Source organism: Mercenaria mercenaria, chromosome 12 (assembly GCF_021730395.1).
Source record: "Mercenaria mercenaria strain notata chromosome 12, MADL_Memer_1, whole genome shotgun sequence".
NCBI classification, from domain to species: domain Eukaryota; kingdom Metazoa; phylum Mollusca; class Bivalvia; order Venerida; family Veneridae; genus Mercenaria; species Mercenaria mercenaria.
In genome coordinates, this window is record NC_069372.1 from 66,561,331 (window position 1) to 66,576,590 (window position 15,260).

Here is a 15,260-nt window from a genome sequence, read left to right on the forward strand (position 1 = left end):
ATTTTACATAATTTAGTAGATATTAGTAATGCAATACTGTCTTAATTAATGATTTGTTTTATCAGAATGCATGCAGGCTGTGCTAATCAGTTTATATTAGCCCTGGTCTAAAATGATAAAAGTCTTAAGACGTTTCTTAATTTGGCAATAGTCTTTTGTTTTTCAACTCAGTGTTTTAATGTACTGTACTTTTTAATGGCAGGTTTTAACCATGAAACCAATGGTAGGATTAACACAGCTTGCCTGACTTTTAATAAAGTAAGATCACTGATCTTATAGTGTTGCAACGTGGGACGGGGTTTTGAGGTGTGTTGCCAGGGGGTTATGCTTCTGTTGATGGAAGGGCATAGCAAAAACAGTTGCTGTGCGCTTTCATCGATAGTCGCTGGACTGTGTGGTGGGGTGTCAGTGGGGGTTGCTTGACGCTGCAACGTATTAAGATACTCTGCCAGTGCTATTGTTGTATAGTTAAAATGTGATATGATATTTATATAATCTCTCATAATTCATCTAAGTATATGAACGGCCATTTACATGTAGTTTTACTGTTTTTTTATATGTATATTTATGTAAATGTAAATGGAAGAGACGCAAATAAACTAATAATATATATTGAAGTAGGTTAAAGGTCTATTGCTTCCATACCAACGCCAACAGTTTCTTCTTGAATATCTTTCAATCCAGTCTAAGACTTAACTCAAATGCATTAAGAGTATTTAAGTCCAATCTAACGCCCAGCTAACATACATCAATGGAAACAATACATCATTAAGTCCAGTTCAAGGCTTAACAATAAAAGACAATGCATCGTTAAGTCTAATCCTAGGCCCACTGAATGTAGTGAAGTGTATTATGACAAGATCCATCATTCCAATGCCCATTATAGGGAGACACTGAGGCACAGTTTCCGTCGCCTTTCCAACTATTAGTTTTTCCAGTATCATGGACACAAATACCAGTTGGCTAATCATTTACAAAACGACTCATGCGCGGATCCAGAGGTGGGGTCCGGGGGTCCGGACCCCCTCTGGAAAATCCTAAAACAAGGAAAGAAGAGAAAAACTAAAGAAAATGGCTTTTCGGAATAGCAACATTATAGGACCGCATTTTAAGTGTATGTGACTGCTACTACATACGATCCCGACATAATTCATATTTTTGTTAATTATCTCAAAGAAACTAAGAATATTACCTTTAAGAAAACTTAATATTATTATTTTTCCAAAATTTAACAGGTTAGCTCATAAAATTGTGAAAATAAGGGGTATATTTCATATAAAATTGCAGTGGAAAAAGCTTCTAAAATGGCCCAGAATGCAGGAAATGAAGCGCTGAATTTCAAAATTTTCCAGGGGGCATGGCCCCGGACCCCCTTAGCTTGGAGGCTAATTATTTATTTCAGTCTGTTCAACAAAAAATTATTGACAACCCTGTACTTGTAAACGGCTAACCTCCACAATAAATACACATTAAGCATAGTTCGGCGGACCCCCTCTGACAAAATTGGCTGGATCCGCGCATGGGGCCAATGTTTCCCAACAATTTTTAACAGTACCTAACCAAACCAGGAAAGGAAGAAATCGTGTTTAATATGAATAAATTTGTTTAAATCTTACCCTGATTTATTTCTAAAATGGACTGGTCCATCAATCAGTTTGGGCAGTACCACTTATTATTCAAAGGGGTTTTTACTGAAATTTTACTGACCGAATATCGAACAGTGCAGACTATGATCAGCCTGCACGGATGTCCAGACTGTGCAGGCTGATCTTGGTCTGCACTGGTCGCAAAATTAGAATCACTTGCCGCTCGCAGGCGAAAGTAAGGATTGTCAATCAATAAAAATGAACTGATAGACATGGTAGGGGTCACACTTTCGGATAGTTCTGTTTTAAAAATGGTACTGTAGTTTTGGAAATACGAAACGTGTATATTTTCGGTTCTGGAAACGTTCTAAAAAGTCCTAAAATGGGGAAAAAATGTTTCCTTTATTTAGTGCTATTATTCTTTTGTCCATCATATTCTGTTTTCGACAGACTGCCACTTACATTAAATTTAAGGGAATCAATTGTAATAGTCTCAACAAAATGAAGCAAATGACGTTCATGGAACGGACATGGCTCGACCATAAAAAAAAGATAATCGAAAAGTTATGGTTTTTCGTTAGGGCCATCGCCGTACAATGTGAAGTTGAAACAATGGTACTGCAATATTGAAAAGTCGAAATAACGAGACTACCATGATGAAAAGGCGAAACTGCGATGATGAAAACACAAATGTTAGAGAAAAGCCGAAACTACGATGGTAAAATGTCGCAGTACCCGGTAATTTTGACATATCGTTGCGGTTTTAAGGGGACGCATACTTTGAAATTAGAAAAAAGTGGGTGGGGTATGATAAAATTTACCTGCAAAAAAGTACAAGGTTTTGGTACATGAAATGGATACTGTTTCAACTGTTATAAGTACATAAAGGATTGCTCACTAAAATAAAAATGAGAAAACTGAAACAAGAAAGTTATTGTTGAATTACATAAGACTTATTGTGTACATTCAAAGTCAACAATTAAGACTTTTTGGTGCGAAAATAATAGTGCTTCACCTTGTCCAAACATTTATCAATGTCCTACAGATTCTAATTTAAAGAAAGAATGTGAAATATTGTCACTGTCTTGCTTTTCATTTCGCATATGTAAGCTAAAACATATTATTTAGTTTGTTTACAAAGTAGTGCATAAGAAAAGATACGGTGGTCAAGGAATGCCACATTCCAAAACTAAAAGAGTATATTCCCCTTAATACATTAAACATTTATCGTTACAGAAGTCTAGTGGCTTACAATAAGGGCCTAGAAAAGTTGCCATTATTAATTTTTAACTTGGTATTCATGAACTACAATGCACTTAAATATCAAAAACATTCAACAAACTTTTGAAAATGTATTGTCTTAAAAATCCCTAAAATAAGGTATGAAATTTGGTTCAGAGGTCCAATCAATGTGTATATGTGCAAAAGTAACATTCTAATCTTGTTCACAAAAGTTACTAATACACAACAGGCATGTCAATGATCAAAACTGGACGAATATACAGTTATCCTCACTTTAATGTCATTTATAATTTGTCCTTGAATTCTCCACCATACTTTTCATAACTCTGTTTGCACGAGTTGCACGAGAATGCTGTCATTCACGTAAAAAAGGGGGTCAAATAAGTTGTAAATGCAATATCATCTAAACGTAATTAATGGATTATGCAGTTCAAGGTAAACTTTATCTCATAACGTAACGAACATGTATAATGTTGTAACAACAACTTTACTTACACTGATTTAAGTAGCAGTCGGTTTATAAGTGACTTTATTGACTCATTTTGTGTTTTGTTATTGTTGTCAAAAAGTATAACGGAAGTGCCTCACAACTGAAGCGGAAACCAGTTTGATGCGCAAAGTAGTCCAATGTAAGTAATATTTTTTGACAAATGTCCACAGAAATTAATAATTTTCTAATATTAAAGACGAATATCTGAATAGGATTCATTATTTGATAAGAAATTATAATCATGACATGTTTTTTTAAAAATCGTACACGTGCTGACACCTAAGTTGTCTCCCGTTGTTTATTAGAGTTACCTTTCGTCCGGCGCAGTAATACATTTGCAGTGAATCGCCGAGAAGTCGTGGGAAAATTAAAAACCATGTAAATAAACTAAAAATAACCACCTTTTCAAGATGAATTTCAAGTGATCGCCATTATGCATTTAACCCGCCTGACCTGTGTAGCATCTTAGATATCTGTTCTAAGGTATTCATTGTGTAGAATGTCATGTTATGCCCTTGCAATGCTAATCCCACTCTGATTTTTTTTGTTTACATTTTTATCAATGAGAAATATGGCGTCCATCCCGAGCTGAAATGACGTGGCGTTAAATTTTTACATGTTTAAGCAAACCTGGTGTGTTAGAAAGAAAATCTCATCCCTTCAACATTATTTGGAACACTGTTATTGTAAAAAACCTGTTTTTTCCTTATACAAAAGCTTAATATTTTGTATTGAATGTACTTTCACAAAGACCTCTGTTTTCCTATTACATTCATAGTACCACATCCGTATCCACAAAATACTGAATATTACAGGTGTCCATCAGTATTATATCAGTTTAGGAATATGTTTTTTATTTTCCCACCATCGATTTCTTGAATATGCACCCCTTCCGCATTTCTGTATGAACTGTGAATGTAGCAATATGCGTCCCCTTAATTTCTGCTAGGGGCCTCCGTAGCTGAGTGGTTAAGGGCGCTGACTTCAAATCACTTGCCCCTCACCGATGTGGGTTCGAGCCTCACTCGGGGCGTTGAATTCTTCATGTGAGGAAGTCATCCAGCTGGCTTACGGAAGGTCGGTGGTTCTACCCAGGTGCCCGCTCGTGATGAAATAATGCACGGAGGGGCACCTGGGATCTTCCTTCACCATTAAAGCTGGAAAGTAGGTGCGACGTTAAATCCAACAAAATAAATGAATAAATAACTTCTGCCGTTTCAAATGGTCTTCTGAGTAATGTTCCCTTTGCGAAAGGCTAAATGCCGTTTTCTCGTAAACATACCGATAAGGCGGGTTGCGAGTAAGACGCAGAATGATATCTACTTGATTGCATTGCGTAGCGACCAACTCAGAACTGCGTTGCGTTAGGTTTCCAGCCGATTTTTCTGAAACATTTCCGAATAATTCTATGAAAATACACATGCTTTCTTTTAAGAGGTAGCCTTTTAGATAAGAAATGTTTTATAATTACTTCTTCCCGATAAGTAATATATGTAATGCGATATTTATTTTCAAAACCTGGCATTTTTTCTCTCCCGCCGGACTGTACAGAAGTGTTTGAATAAACGGCGCAAATCCCAGCTAAATGGATACATATGCTAAGAAACGGAGACATTTGCGCACCAGGTGCACCTGTTAGTGTCATTCTGATCGTTATATAACGGGTAGAAATTCCTTTAAATCATACTTACAAGACCGGAAATTTACACAATCGGCCATATTTCTCTGTTCTGCGTAAAAATCACCACTCAAACAACGTTGGAACCACTTGATCTTATAAAGCTAGTGTGATATTGAAATTAAATAAGGAATGACACAGGAAGAAATACTCAGATAAAATCTGATGGACTCAAATTGTGCTGAGCACCATTTAATTACAACCTGCTTCGTAAAAACATTGCTACAACAGAAGTAGAGGTGACACCAATTATAAAAAGATCTCTAAATAAATTCTGTAAACTTCGGTACGTACATGACTTTTACAGAAGTTTTTTTGATAAAATCTGAGCGTTTATAACAAAACATATCAGCACATTTAATGGATGGGATTGAGGGTGTTTTGACTTTTTTTAACTTTGTCAAATTGTTCAGAAGGTCCTTTTCGATATCTAAAAGTGTCAGTATATACCTCGGATGTCAGATATTTCCTATTTCAGAGTTGTAGACCTAGAAACTTCAGAAAAGTTTTCAAACTGTATTTCATGTAATAAGTGTTGATTCTTCGGAAGAGTGAAAGGGCTTGCGTTACGGACCCCTACGGGTTTTGTGTTAATTCTGAGTGAAAACATATTTTCATAAATGAAAATCTGGCATGTCGTGCTAAAACCCAGATATGTTCAAGTTGTTTGAAATGCTGAGAATTGGCTCCTCATTAGCAAAGTAATACATATATATTAAATATATATATATAAGACCTCCCTTTTATAACTAGAAATATCCTAGTGCAAAGCGCTTTTGATGAACGCCAGGAAAAGGAATGCATCCTTTCCGCGACTGTAACGTAATAAGACGTGTAAGCTGGCCCTTTCAAGCTTCCGATACCAAAATCAGCTTAAAGAAGGAAAAGTCGGCCATAGAAGGCTCTTGCACTTGTGCTATGCAGACGTAAGTAAGAATTAATAATGATAATGGCTATCATAATTTTGTTGAACTTGTATTTTTTTTGTTTTCTTAAAATAAATCGTTGGAGAAGTGGACTTGAGCATGACTTGAACTATATATCAGTAACTTTTACGGCACCAGGTACAGACTTTGTGTAATTTGTCGGGAGGAGAAAAATAGTATGATCACAGAATGCATGCATGCAATGTAAAAGTAAAAGAAAAACTCACATACTTGGTAAAATATCCGCCCGATGATATTGATTTGTCAAGAAAACTGCCATATTTACCCAATAAACAATTTTCTAAAGACACCATATACGTCCTACCCCCTGGATATGAGTTAATATATTAAAAGAATATTAAGGAGGATATTTTGTGCCTGATTTCGCTAGTCCAATTTCAATGTGATCCATTGTTTGTGTCGACCATTTCATTTTTTAAACGACCGCATGTTTTAAACATCCGCGCACTGCCAGTCTGGTCAGGATTCATGCTGTTCGCTAACGGTTTCTATAATTGCTATAGGCTTTGTGAGCGAACAGCATGGATCCTGACCATGCAGAGTGCGCGGATGCGTAGGCTGGTCTGGATCCATCCTGGTCGCAAAGCCACTATGTTGGTTTTCTCATGGTGCGGCTCATATTACGTATTTCGTGTTTCTTTTCTTTTCTTTTATGTTTTTCCTTAGCTAAGTTGCATTCGGTGTTTGTAAAAGATTCTCATTCAGGGTTGATTAGTAATTATTTCTGATCTTTCTGGTTTGATAATAATTCATTTCAAAATTTTGTTTAAGGCTGTGCTACGAGGTAGTAAGGGCGATTACACATATTATCTTATCAATTTGGTTAGACGTTACGTAACACATTCGAAGTTAACATAAAAATTAATTTTATTTTTATTGCATGGATTGTGAACACGACCTAAAGATAAGTAACACAAATGAAAGTGTATTTTTTTTATTAACAATACGACTAGTATAAAACTGTCATCTGGAGCTTTAATTCTCACTAGTATATTTTAGCTTTGTTTTGATGAGAGCTCCAAGTTTACTAAACCATACTCAAAGCTTTCTGGAGAAACCAGGAGCCCCAGTATGAGCGGCCGATAAGAATTGTTATTGTTTTCTATGCTTTGTTCTAAACACATTTTACATAAATCAATGCATGCATGTATCATTTTTATCTGAGAGTGACATTTTCACAGAATAGCATATGTTTTAAACACGTTTGCGGATATGTCTTTATGGTTGTTGTGAAACAGCAAACAATGTATATGGTGTAACACTCATGTACACATATAAAAATGATAACTAGACAATGTTCAAGCAACTTTATTATCAAGTCGGAATATGCGCCTAAACTTTAATATTTAATCAATAGCAGCATTTGACCAGTGTTCCTGGATTCTGTATCAGTTCTAACCTATTCTCCGCAAGGAACTGTCCATTTCCATCCCCACGTGAACCAAAGGTAGTGGACGAATTATTTCAGACACAATGCATTTTATCACCTGCCTCGCACAAGGATCGAACTCTCCACCCCGCGATCCGTTTCTCTGCGCTCTCCCTATTGAGCTGTGCCGGCGTGACATAAACAGTCAAACAATATTAAATATGCGTTAATTTCAATCAACGTAAAATAAGTGTTCTTGCTACTGCGTTCACCTTTACATATATATATATATTCACTTAGTATAGAAACAGATACCTGTAACACTATTATCTCTAGTATTTGTTGTATTAATTAGACAATATTTTGTATGACAAAGCTAACTTGATCTGCAGATAATTTCCACATGTTTTTTAGGGTCTCCAGGACTGAGTGGTTAAGGTATCTTGATTTTCAGACTGCTTGACCCTCACAGCAGTGGGCGTGAGCCCTAAATTTTTTTTCACATATTAAACATGTAGTATGAAGAACAAAATTTTAAGCAAATATGCATATTTGTTAATATTGATTAATCATGAAATTGCCTGCTGATTGCAGGAAGTAAATGAACATTTTTCTGTTTCATCAAAGTCTGTCATGTTAGCCTCTGGTGTAATATCCATCGCTGGCTTGTTTTTGCATACGTTTCTGAGCACCCTGCTCATGCTTATACTCTAGAAGCATGTGATTGGTTGGAGCCAAACCCACGCATGCGCGTAAAACATTTTCAATACAACTTCTTTGGCGAAAGAGCGAGTTCACAACTGGCGTACCGCGGGGGACAAGTGGTGCTTTACACAAATAGCTCAGAACTGAAAGAACCGAATTGAAATTCTGCAATTCCTCACTACCTTCAATTCTGTACTGAATTCGTTCAAAAACTTCAGCTAGTACAACAAGATCAATTATCAGTGGACTAGCCAGTAGAGAATCTTCGCACGTGTTATGAATAACTAGAGTGTTTGAGCCGCCCATCATGATTTCAGACGTATATTCATCCATTGCCCTTTTGCTGTCACCAACGTGTGGAATATACTTGATAACAACACAGTGGTCAGGACGTCTCCCATCTGGGTAAAGAATGTTGTTGGAATCTACCATGTCATCAACAACGTTGCTTTTCGAAATCTGAAAGTGCACACAGATAGCAGTTTTTATTCTCTGAATTATAAGACATAATGAATTATATGAAATGGAAGTTGGTAAGTTATATTTATGTACGACTATAATGTTCAATCTAATAAAATCCCTCAAATATGAAAAGGACACAGTAAATTAAACCAGAGAAGACAATTTTGCCGATATTTCAATGTACATTTTACTGTATTCTAAGGAAGCTATCAGATTCAAGAAATAACGGAAATAAGCCACATGCTTGCACCGTTCATACTTAAATACGTTTGTATGTGCAAAGATATTGCCATATTTTCCAACCATCTGTAACCAAACTATCTTATGAAATGTAGATGTGCCCTGAAATCTTTTATTGTAAAAACAGTATTCATTCATATGTAGGACTACATGAAATGTACTTAATTTTTACCAATTTGTATACAGTTACTCACTGATTACAGAGCATTTACGTTTAACATATTGGTTAATCTTTAAACACCGAAATATAAATACCCTTAAATTTAAGGTTATACAAAAGAAGAAAATCTCATTTCTTTAATGTTGTTATGCATCAATCATCAAATTCTGTCGGACACTCAATTAGTTAGATTTTCTGAAAAGAGACAAAGGAAAATGTATCAAAACTGCTACAACACTGCAAAATATAAGCTAAAAAATATGATCATACGGTTCACGGAAGCTAAAACATCATTCATACTCAAAAGCAGTGGCAGTTTAAATAAACTGGACTATTTCCCAAGGAATCGGCAAACACACTTAAATATCTTAAATACAGCTCATGGGACAGAAACAATACTGCTGTGGCATACATATTTCATCAAGATCAGTTTCTACTTTGTTTTAAGCTACCAAACAAGTGAGCCAAACTGGCTGGAAATACAATATGTAACTTCGGCCTTGGGAAAAGCATTCAACGTATCCGGTATCATTGTTTCAATTTGTCAGAATCTAGTTTAGAATATCTGGCAAAGTGTTTTGCACTTGTGATTGATGTACATGCATGCAAACATACCTCTTTCGACCGGAACGTCTGCGGAGCGCTTAGATTCTTTCCATCATTGTTTCCAAGGTGGTTGTAACTGACTATGGACCTGGGCTTGATACCCGCACTGACTAAGAAATCTACCAGTACAGACTTTAGCTTTGTCTGTCCAGATTTGAAGTCGTCCCCGGCAATAAAGACTTTCTTCTTCTCTGCCAGTTCAATAACACCTGGTACGAATGTATTCTGAGGGGAACCGTTGATATACGTTACCTGTAATTACAAAAGTGAATCCTAAATTTGATGTGTATATTCATACTGCAGTTTTGATTAGATATCGAACAATGTTACTTCATTGTTTGATGGAAGTGTTCACGGTCTTTAATACGTCTGTAAAAAATCTTGTCTAAATGGTTTCCTGTTCCATATTACTGCAATAACCTTGTTAAATACTTGTTCGATATTGTTGTAAGTATTTGTCATCTAATAGCAAGAAATCAAGAAACATTTATTGGTATACTATGCATGCCAAACATACCCCTTCAAGAATGCTAGCCACTGCAAACAACGTAGATGGGGATATTTCACTCTCATTTGCTTTGATGCTGTTCAGTAAGATTTCTGCGCTTCCATTAACTTCCGGTATAAGTTCACTGTATCTTTCAGTATTTGCTGTCCATAATACGATCACTTTGTCAACGCCACTCGTTGATTTAAAGTCCCTTATATCTTGTCTAATTCTTGTCAGTAGTTCTTGTTTTGTTCCATTGATAACGTTGTCAGCGCGTTCCGCCTGATTGGCAGCAATGAAGTCTGGGAAGTAAACTGAGGGGCGTGGCTTGATTCTTTCCATATATGGACGCAGTTGTACTTGGAGGTTATAGTCTAAAACTTCAGCTCGTTCCATTGCATCGGCAAGGTTTAGAGAAGAGATATCCCAACCTGAAAAAAATTGTTAAAGTAGGCATGTTCACTAGAAGTTCAGTGGTACTAAGATGAAATGTCGTTACTCTATCTTGCTCGGTCGCCTAGAAATGCAAGCAGTCAACTTCTTTTCTGCGATAGAGAGTCGATTTAGACTTTTCAGTCATTCTATTCAGCTCTTTTCAAATCACTTCCAAGAAATGCTACCTTTACATAACTGAACGGAAAATCAGGAAAACAAAAGCATATACTTACCATCAATTACTATATCATTTGGGTCCACCATAGGTAGCATGTCCTTCAGTGGCACATATATTTCTCCTTTCGGTCCTGTTCCTAAACAAACTGTACTGGATTGGGTGATTGAACCTAAAAGAAATTAAGCGACATGCTTGGTTTCTTGTTTTTAGATAAGGATAGTTTTGCATTTACACAATAAAAAATCGCAGAGAATGTAACAAAACACAAAGACACAAAGTCATAATCATATCATTTGAGATGGCATAAAACACTACTTTTATGTTAAAAGCATTTTTTATTTCAAATACGAGTAGAATTGTTACCTAAATAATTGGCGTGTTTTATTCCTTCCTTTGTATGCCATGACATTTTGTGTTTATTGGCTAAAATTGCAGCTGTCACTGTGCTACCGTTATTACCCCCAAGACCAACCAGCATCAGTCCCAGCTTAGGTACCTGGAAATAACAAAAGTAACTTTTCAGCTTTTGCTCCTGTCAGTTTCTTTCAGAGGAAACATGAATCTATGAAAGACAATCAATGATATGAGGATGTTCTGACCTGAGTCCATGATTACAGAAGTTTGTGATCATTACCATTCAGTTAGTCAATCAATTTTGGAGAAAATAAGGAAGCAAAACTGGGCCAATGAATTTATTTTATATCACATAATTACGTTCCGTAAGCTATCAGGCGGTTGAGAGGTAATTTATTCTAGCAGCTTTAAACAGAAATGTTTATGTTACACGATAATTCGCTTTCCGACAAAACTTACGCGTCAAAAAGGATGGCAGCAGATAGTTAGATACCGTGAATGTAACAGAAAGTGGTTAATCAATCTTATATTTGATAAAACTCTCATTAGAAAGGTTTGTCCCATTAGTGTTTTTTTTTTTTTCGGAAACTATATACTTCATACAATTCCTTATAAACGCCATCGTATTGTTTCGGACTTATTTAGAAATATCCGAATAACTGGAATGATAACTGTATGATATATCCATTTTTGAAACTAAATCTTTCATTTCATTTTTTTTAGTTATTAGAAACTGCCCGGGTTGAATTCTGACAAATGATATTCATGTTAGCTATAATACTATACCTTTCTCTGTGTTCTAAAGGTATATTTTGTACTTGTTGGCGTCGCAATATACGTCCCTTTAGCGTCTTGACGGACGGTGGTATTCGTGTAGTTATAGTCAGCTTCGATGAAGTCCGGAGTGTACCGCACGGAAGGGCTTTCTATCTTTATAGGAGATGTCATTGTTTTATCTGAAAATCAGAATCACATGCCTTCTACAAATGCTTGATAAAGTTAGAAAAAAGGATCGAATGGAATAAATCTTGTGTAAGTTGTTATATGATGAAGAACAAAAAGGAAAGTAATGCAAAAATGAATACTTTCAATGTTCTGATAACAAACAGGTAATGACCACTTCATGTTGATGATGTTTACCAAGATTCATTTGAACTGGAGATCAAATGTAGTCGAACCCGCGCCTTCATCTCGGTAGAAAAGCGTCTTAGCCTTCTCAACAAATAGGTTAAGAAATTGTAACAAAAGATAGTGTATTATTTTCAGACATAACCTTTCCACTTTAAATGAAATTTTAAAACTCATGTAATTGTGAAGTGTGAAATCATGTTCATACTTCACAATTTCAAACTCTAACTTTCACCTTGAACGAACTTTTAAAATACCGCAAAGTCAAGAATGGTGATATTTTGGAGTTCATGATTTCATGCTTCACGTGCTATCGATTTGTGAAATTTTGAGTTATCTTTTACTCGTGAAATGTGAAATCGCAAAATTCAAGATTTCATACTTCAAGCTTACATTATGATTTCAATTTTTCAGGTGATTTTTTTTTAAAGAAAAAAAGATATCGTGAGGTCGTGAAATATTTAACCGTGAACTTATTTTCAGACTTAACATTTTCACATTTAATGCAATTTTAAAACTCGTGTAGTTGTGAAGCGTGAAATTGAGATCACAATTTCAAACTTAAACCTTTCACGTTTAATGGAATTCTAAAAAAAACGCAGAATCAAGAAAGGTGATATCACGAAGTTTATAATTTCGTAATCCACGATTTCAAACTTCAACACTTTACTTTTAACGAAATTTAAAAAAATCATGAAGTCGCGAAGTATGAATTCATCAAGTACATGACTTCATACGCCACGAATCGATTTCATTACTATTTCAGGATTTATGAAGTTTCAAATAGTTGCGATGTTGTGAACTGATTCACGAGTTGTGAAAATTCAAAATATGTTGAAGTCTTAATAAATCATATCACGGTTATTTTTATAATAATTTTAACTTTTATAAATAATAAATATAGATCTACGTAAAAAAAATTCTCACCTTCCAGATATAGCCAGTTTCTTTTATTCCTTTAAAACTATAACTTCGCTTTCATTAAATAAGCAGAAATGCAAAACTGCACATGTGAAGCAATATTCAATTTGATTAAGGCCCGTGTGCATCTTCCTTAAATACGGAGAAACGGCGAAACATCTAGAAGTAAGTCATGTGACTTGATTTTGATGAAACGCAGAGAAACTTCGAGAAGGCAATTGATCACGCGGCAGGTTATTTTTAAACTGACAGAAGCAGTAAGCGTGAACGCATATCGAATGAATATATTATGCCTTGGCTCAAAGATTTTGTATTGAAATAAATTCGTACTATTTTTACTATTTGCTCCCTTGAGTGAATTGATATTCATCATTTTTTCTGCTTAAATAGCATAAAACCATTTTTCAAAAGAATAACCGTCTTGTTTTCTTTTTGAGCAGGTAAACTTTGGTATTAAATCAGACAAATAAGTAAAATTACTGACATTCATACATATTTATAAATATCTTCAGCACTTGCTAAAATTTTTAAGGTGTTTTCAGGACTCATATTTCTACCTGACTGCCATTGTGAGAGAAACTTTGGCAAATACTAAAATTTATATGTTGATTTAACAACAAAATAGATCGATATTTTCCAGACAATTAATCTTGCTCTAGATAAATCATTAAAGTTTTGTTATACTTTGCGGACAAGGTTATTATGTACTTGAATAAAGTAACCTTGTTCTAAATAGGCAACATTAGGTTATGTCCCTTTTTGTAGACAAGGTTAAATTATATAAATATGGCAATCACGGTTTACTATGGAACGCCGCTGCTGTCTTATGTCGCGACATTTAATGTTATCATGTCAGAGTTTGGTCTTAACTTGTCAAAACAGTGTCTTATTATGTTATCTAGCCATGTTATTTTCTCAAAGTGTGGTGCTAATCTGTCAAAATAGTGTCTTATTATGTTAAAATGTTATGATATAATGTCAAAGTGAATTGAAACTTGTCCAAATAGTGTCTTATTCTGTCAAAAAGCTATGTTATTAGTATGTCAAAGTACAGTGTGACCTGTCTAAAAAGCGTATTATTATGTTGAAAAATGCTCAACAAGATCAAATGATACTTTAAAAGATAACATAGCTTTATGACGTAATAAGACCCTGTTTTGACAATTTAACACCGCATTTTGACAAAATGACGTGACTAGTTAACATAATAAAAAATTATTTGAATAAGTAAATGTAGCGTAGCCGCCGTATAAATTAAAGTCAACAACCAGTCTATAATTTCTATAATTTTATTGCATAAGTTTTCTATTTATTTCTTCAACAAAGATTTACCATGTTAAATATAACAATTTCAACATACAACATCTTTCGTACCGCTCTCGTGACTGCTCCGAAGAACCATGTCACCGGCTCAACGTCCGATCGAAAACTCTCGTCGTAACGCTAAATCACTGGCCTTATATACAGTTGAACTTCAATGGCTCGAACTCGGATCTTTCGAACACCCGGGATCGCTCGAACTCTTCGCCCGGTCCCGAATTTATTTCTGCTTTATTCTATATTGTTCAACCTCGGATCGCTCGAACTTCGAAAATTCGAACTCTCGAACTCATTTGGTGGTCCCCTCGGCTCAATTACAGTGATAATTACACCTATTCAGTCGAACAGACAATTTGTCGCCGAATGGCTTGTGTTTACAAAGTTTTTCACACCTTTGCCTGACATTCGCCAAGCTTCCCCTTTAACCGGCGCGTGCGTAATTTTCACACGCTTATGTAATTAGCATTGGTATACGACAAACAAATTAAACAAAGTGACTTTCGTTCACTGCAATGCTTTAATGGGCTTTGGTTAATACGAATAAAATTATTTAAAATAATTGAGCAATGTCTGTTTTTATTTTTTCTGCATAAAAACGGGAGATCCGATGTCAACATTCATACTGCTTTAGCATGGCTGAACAATGTAGTGAAGGACCCGGAAACGGGGGGATAGCTAAGTTTTTGCTAATATTTGTAATAGACTATGATCCATAAAGGTTTGCTATTCATGTCTTTTTATTTGATGCTGTCTTCGCAAAATTCTTATAATTATATTATAATATTATATTATAGAATCTAATTATATCTGTGTTTTTTTTTTGTGTTTTTTCGTAATGTCATGTTTGAAAACAGATAATATTGCAGCGTTCGTTTTTTAATTATCATAGTATCATACACACATTTAGGTACAATATGATAATATATTACGATGTAAGGTTCGTAACACA

General features: G+C 35.2%; 1 protein-coding gene across 1 annotated transcript; it reads right to left on the reverse strand.

The window, feature by feature from the left end:
* Positions 1-7,235: 7,235 nt before the first annotated feature.
* On the reverse strand, positions 7,236-13,154 carry LOC123534401 (inositol-3-phosphate synthase 1-A-like). The gene is made up of 7 exons (XM_045316636.2): positions 12,998-13,154; positions 11,729-11,898; positions 10,952-11,084; positions 10,644-10,757; positions 10,003-10,406; positions 9,495-9,737; positions 7,236-8,476 (listed from the first exon to the last, which is right to left on the reverse strand). The coding sequence occupies exons 2-7, from the start codon at positions 11,888-11,890 to the stop codon at positions 7,949-7,951; spliced, it is 1,584 nt and encodes a 527-aa protein (XP_045172571.2). The 5' UTR covers positions 11,891-11,898; positions 12,998-13,154; the 3' UTR covers positions 7,236-7,948.
* Positions 13,155-15,260: the final 2,106 nt, after the last annotated feature.

Coding starts and splice junctions, on each gene's coding strand:
- LOC123534401 (XM_045316636.2), bottom strand. CDS start 11,890: ATGACATCTCCTATAAAGATAGAAAGCCCTTCCGTGCGGTACACTCCG. Junction 9,738..10,002: donor TGGCTAGCATTCTTGAAGGG/GTATGTTTGGCA, acceptor TTGTAATTACAG/GTAACGTATATCAACGGTTC. Junction 8,477..9,494: donor AGACGTTCCGGTCGAAAGAG/GTATGTTTGCAT, acceptor GTGCACTTTCAG/ATTTCGAAAAGCAACGTTGT.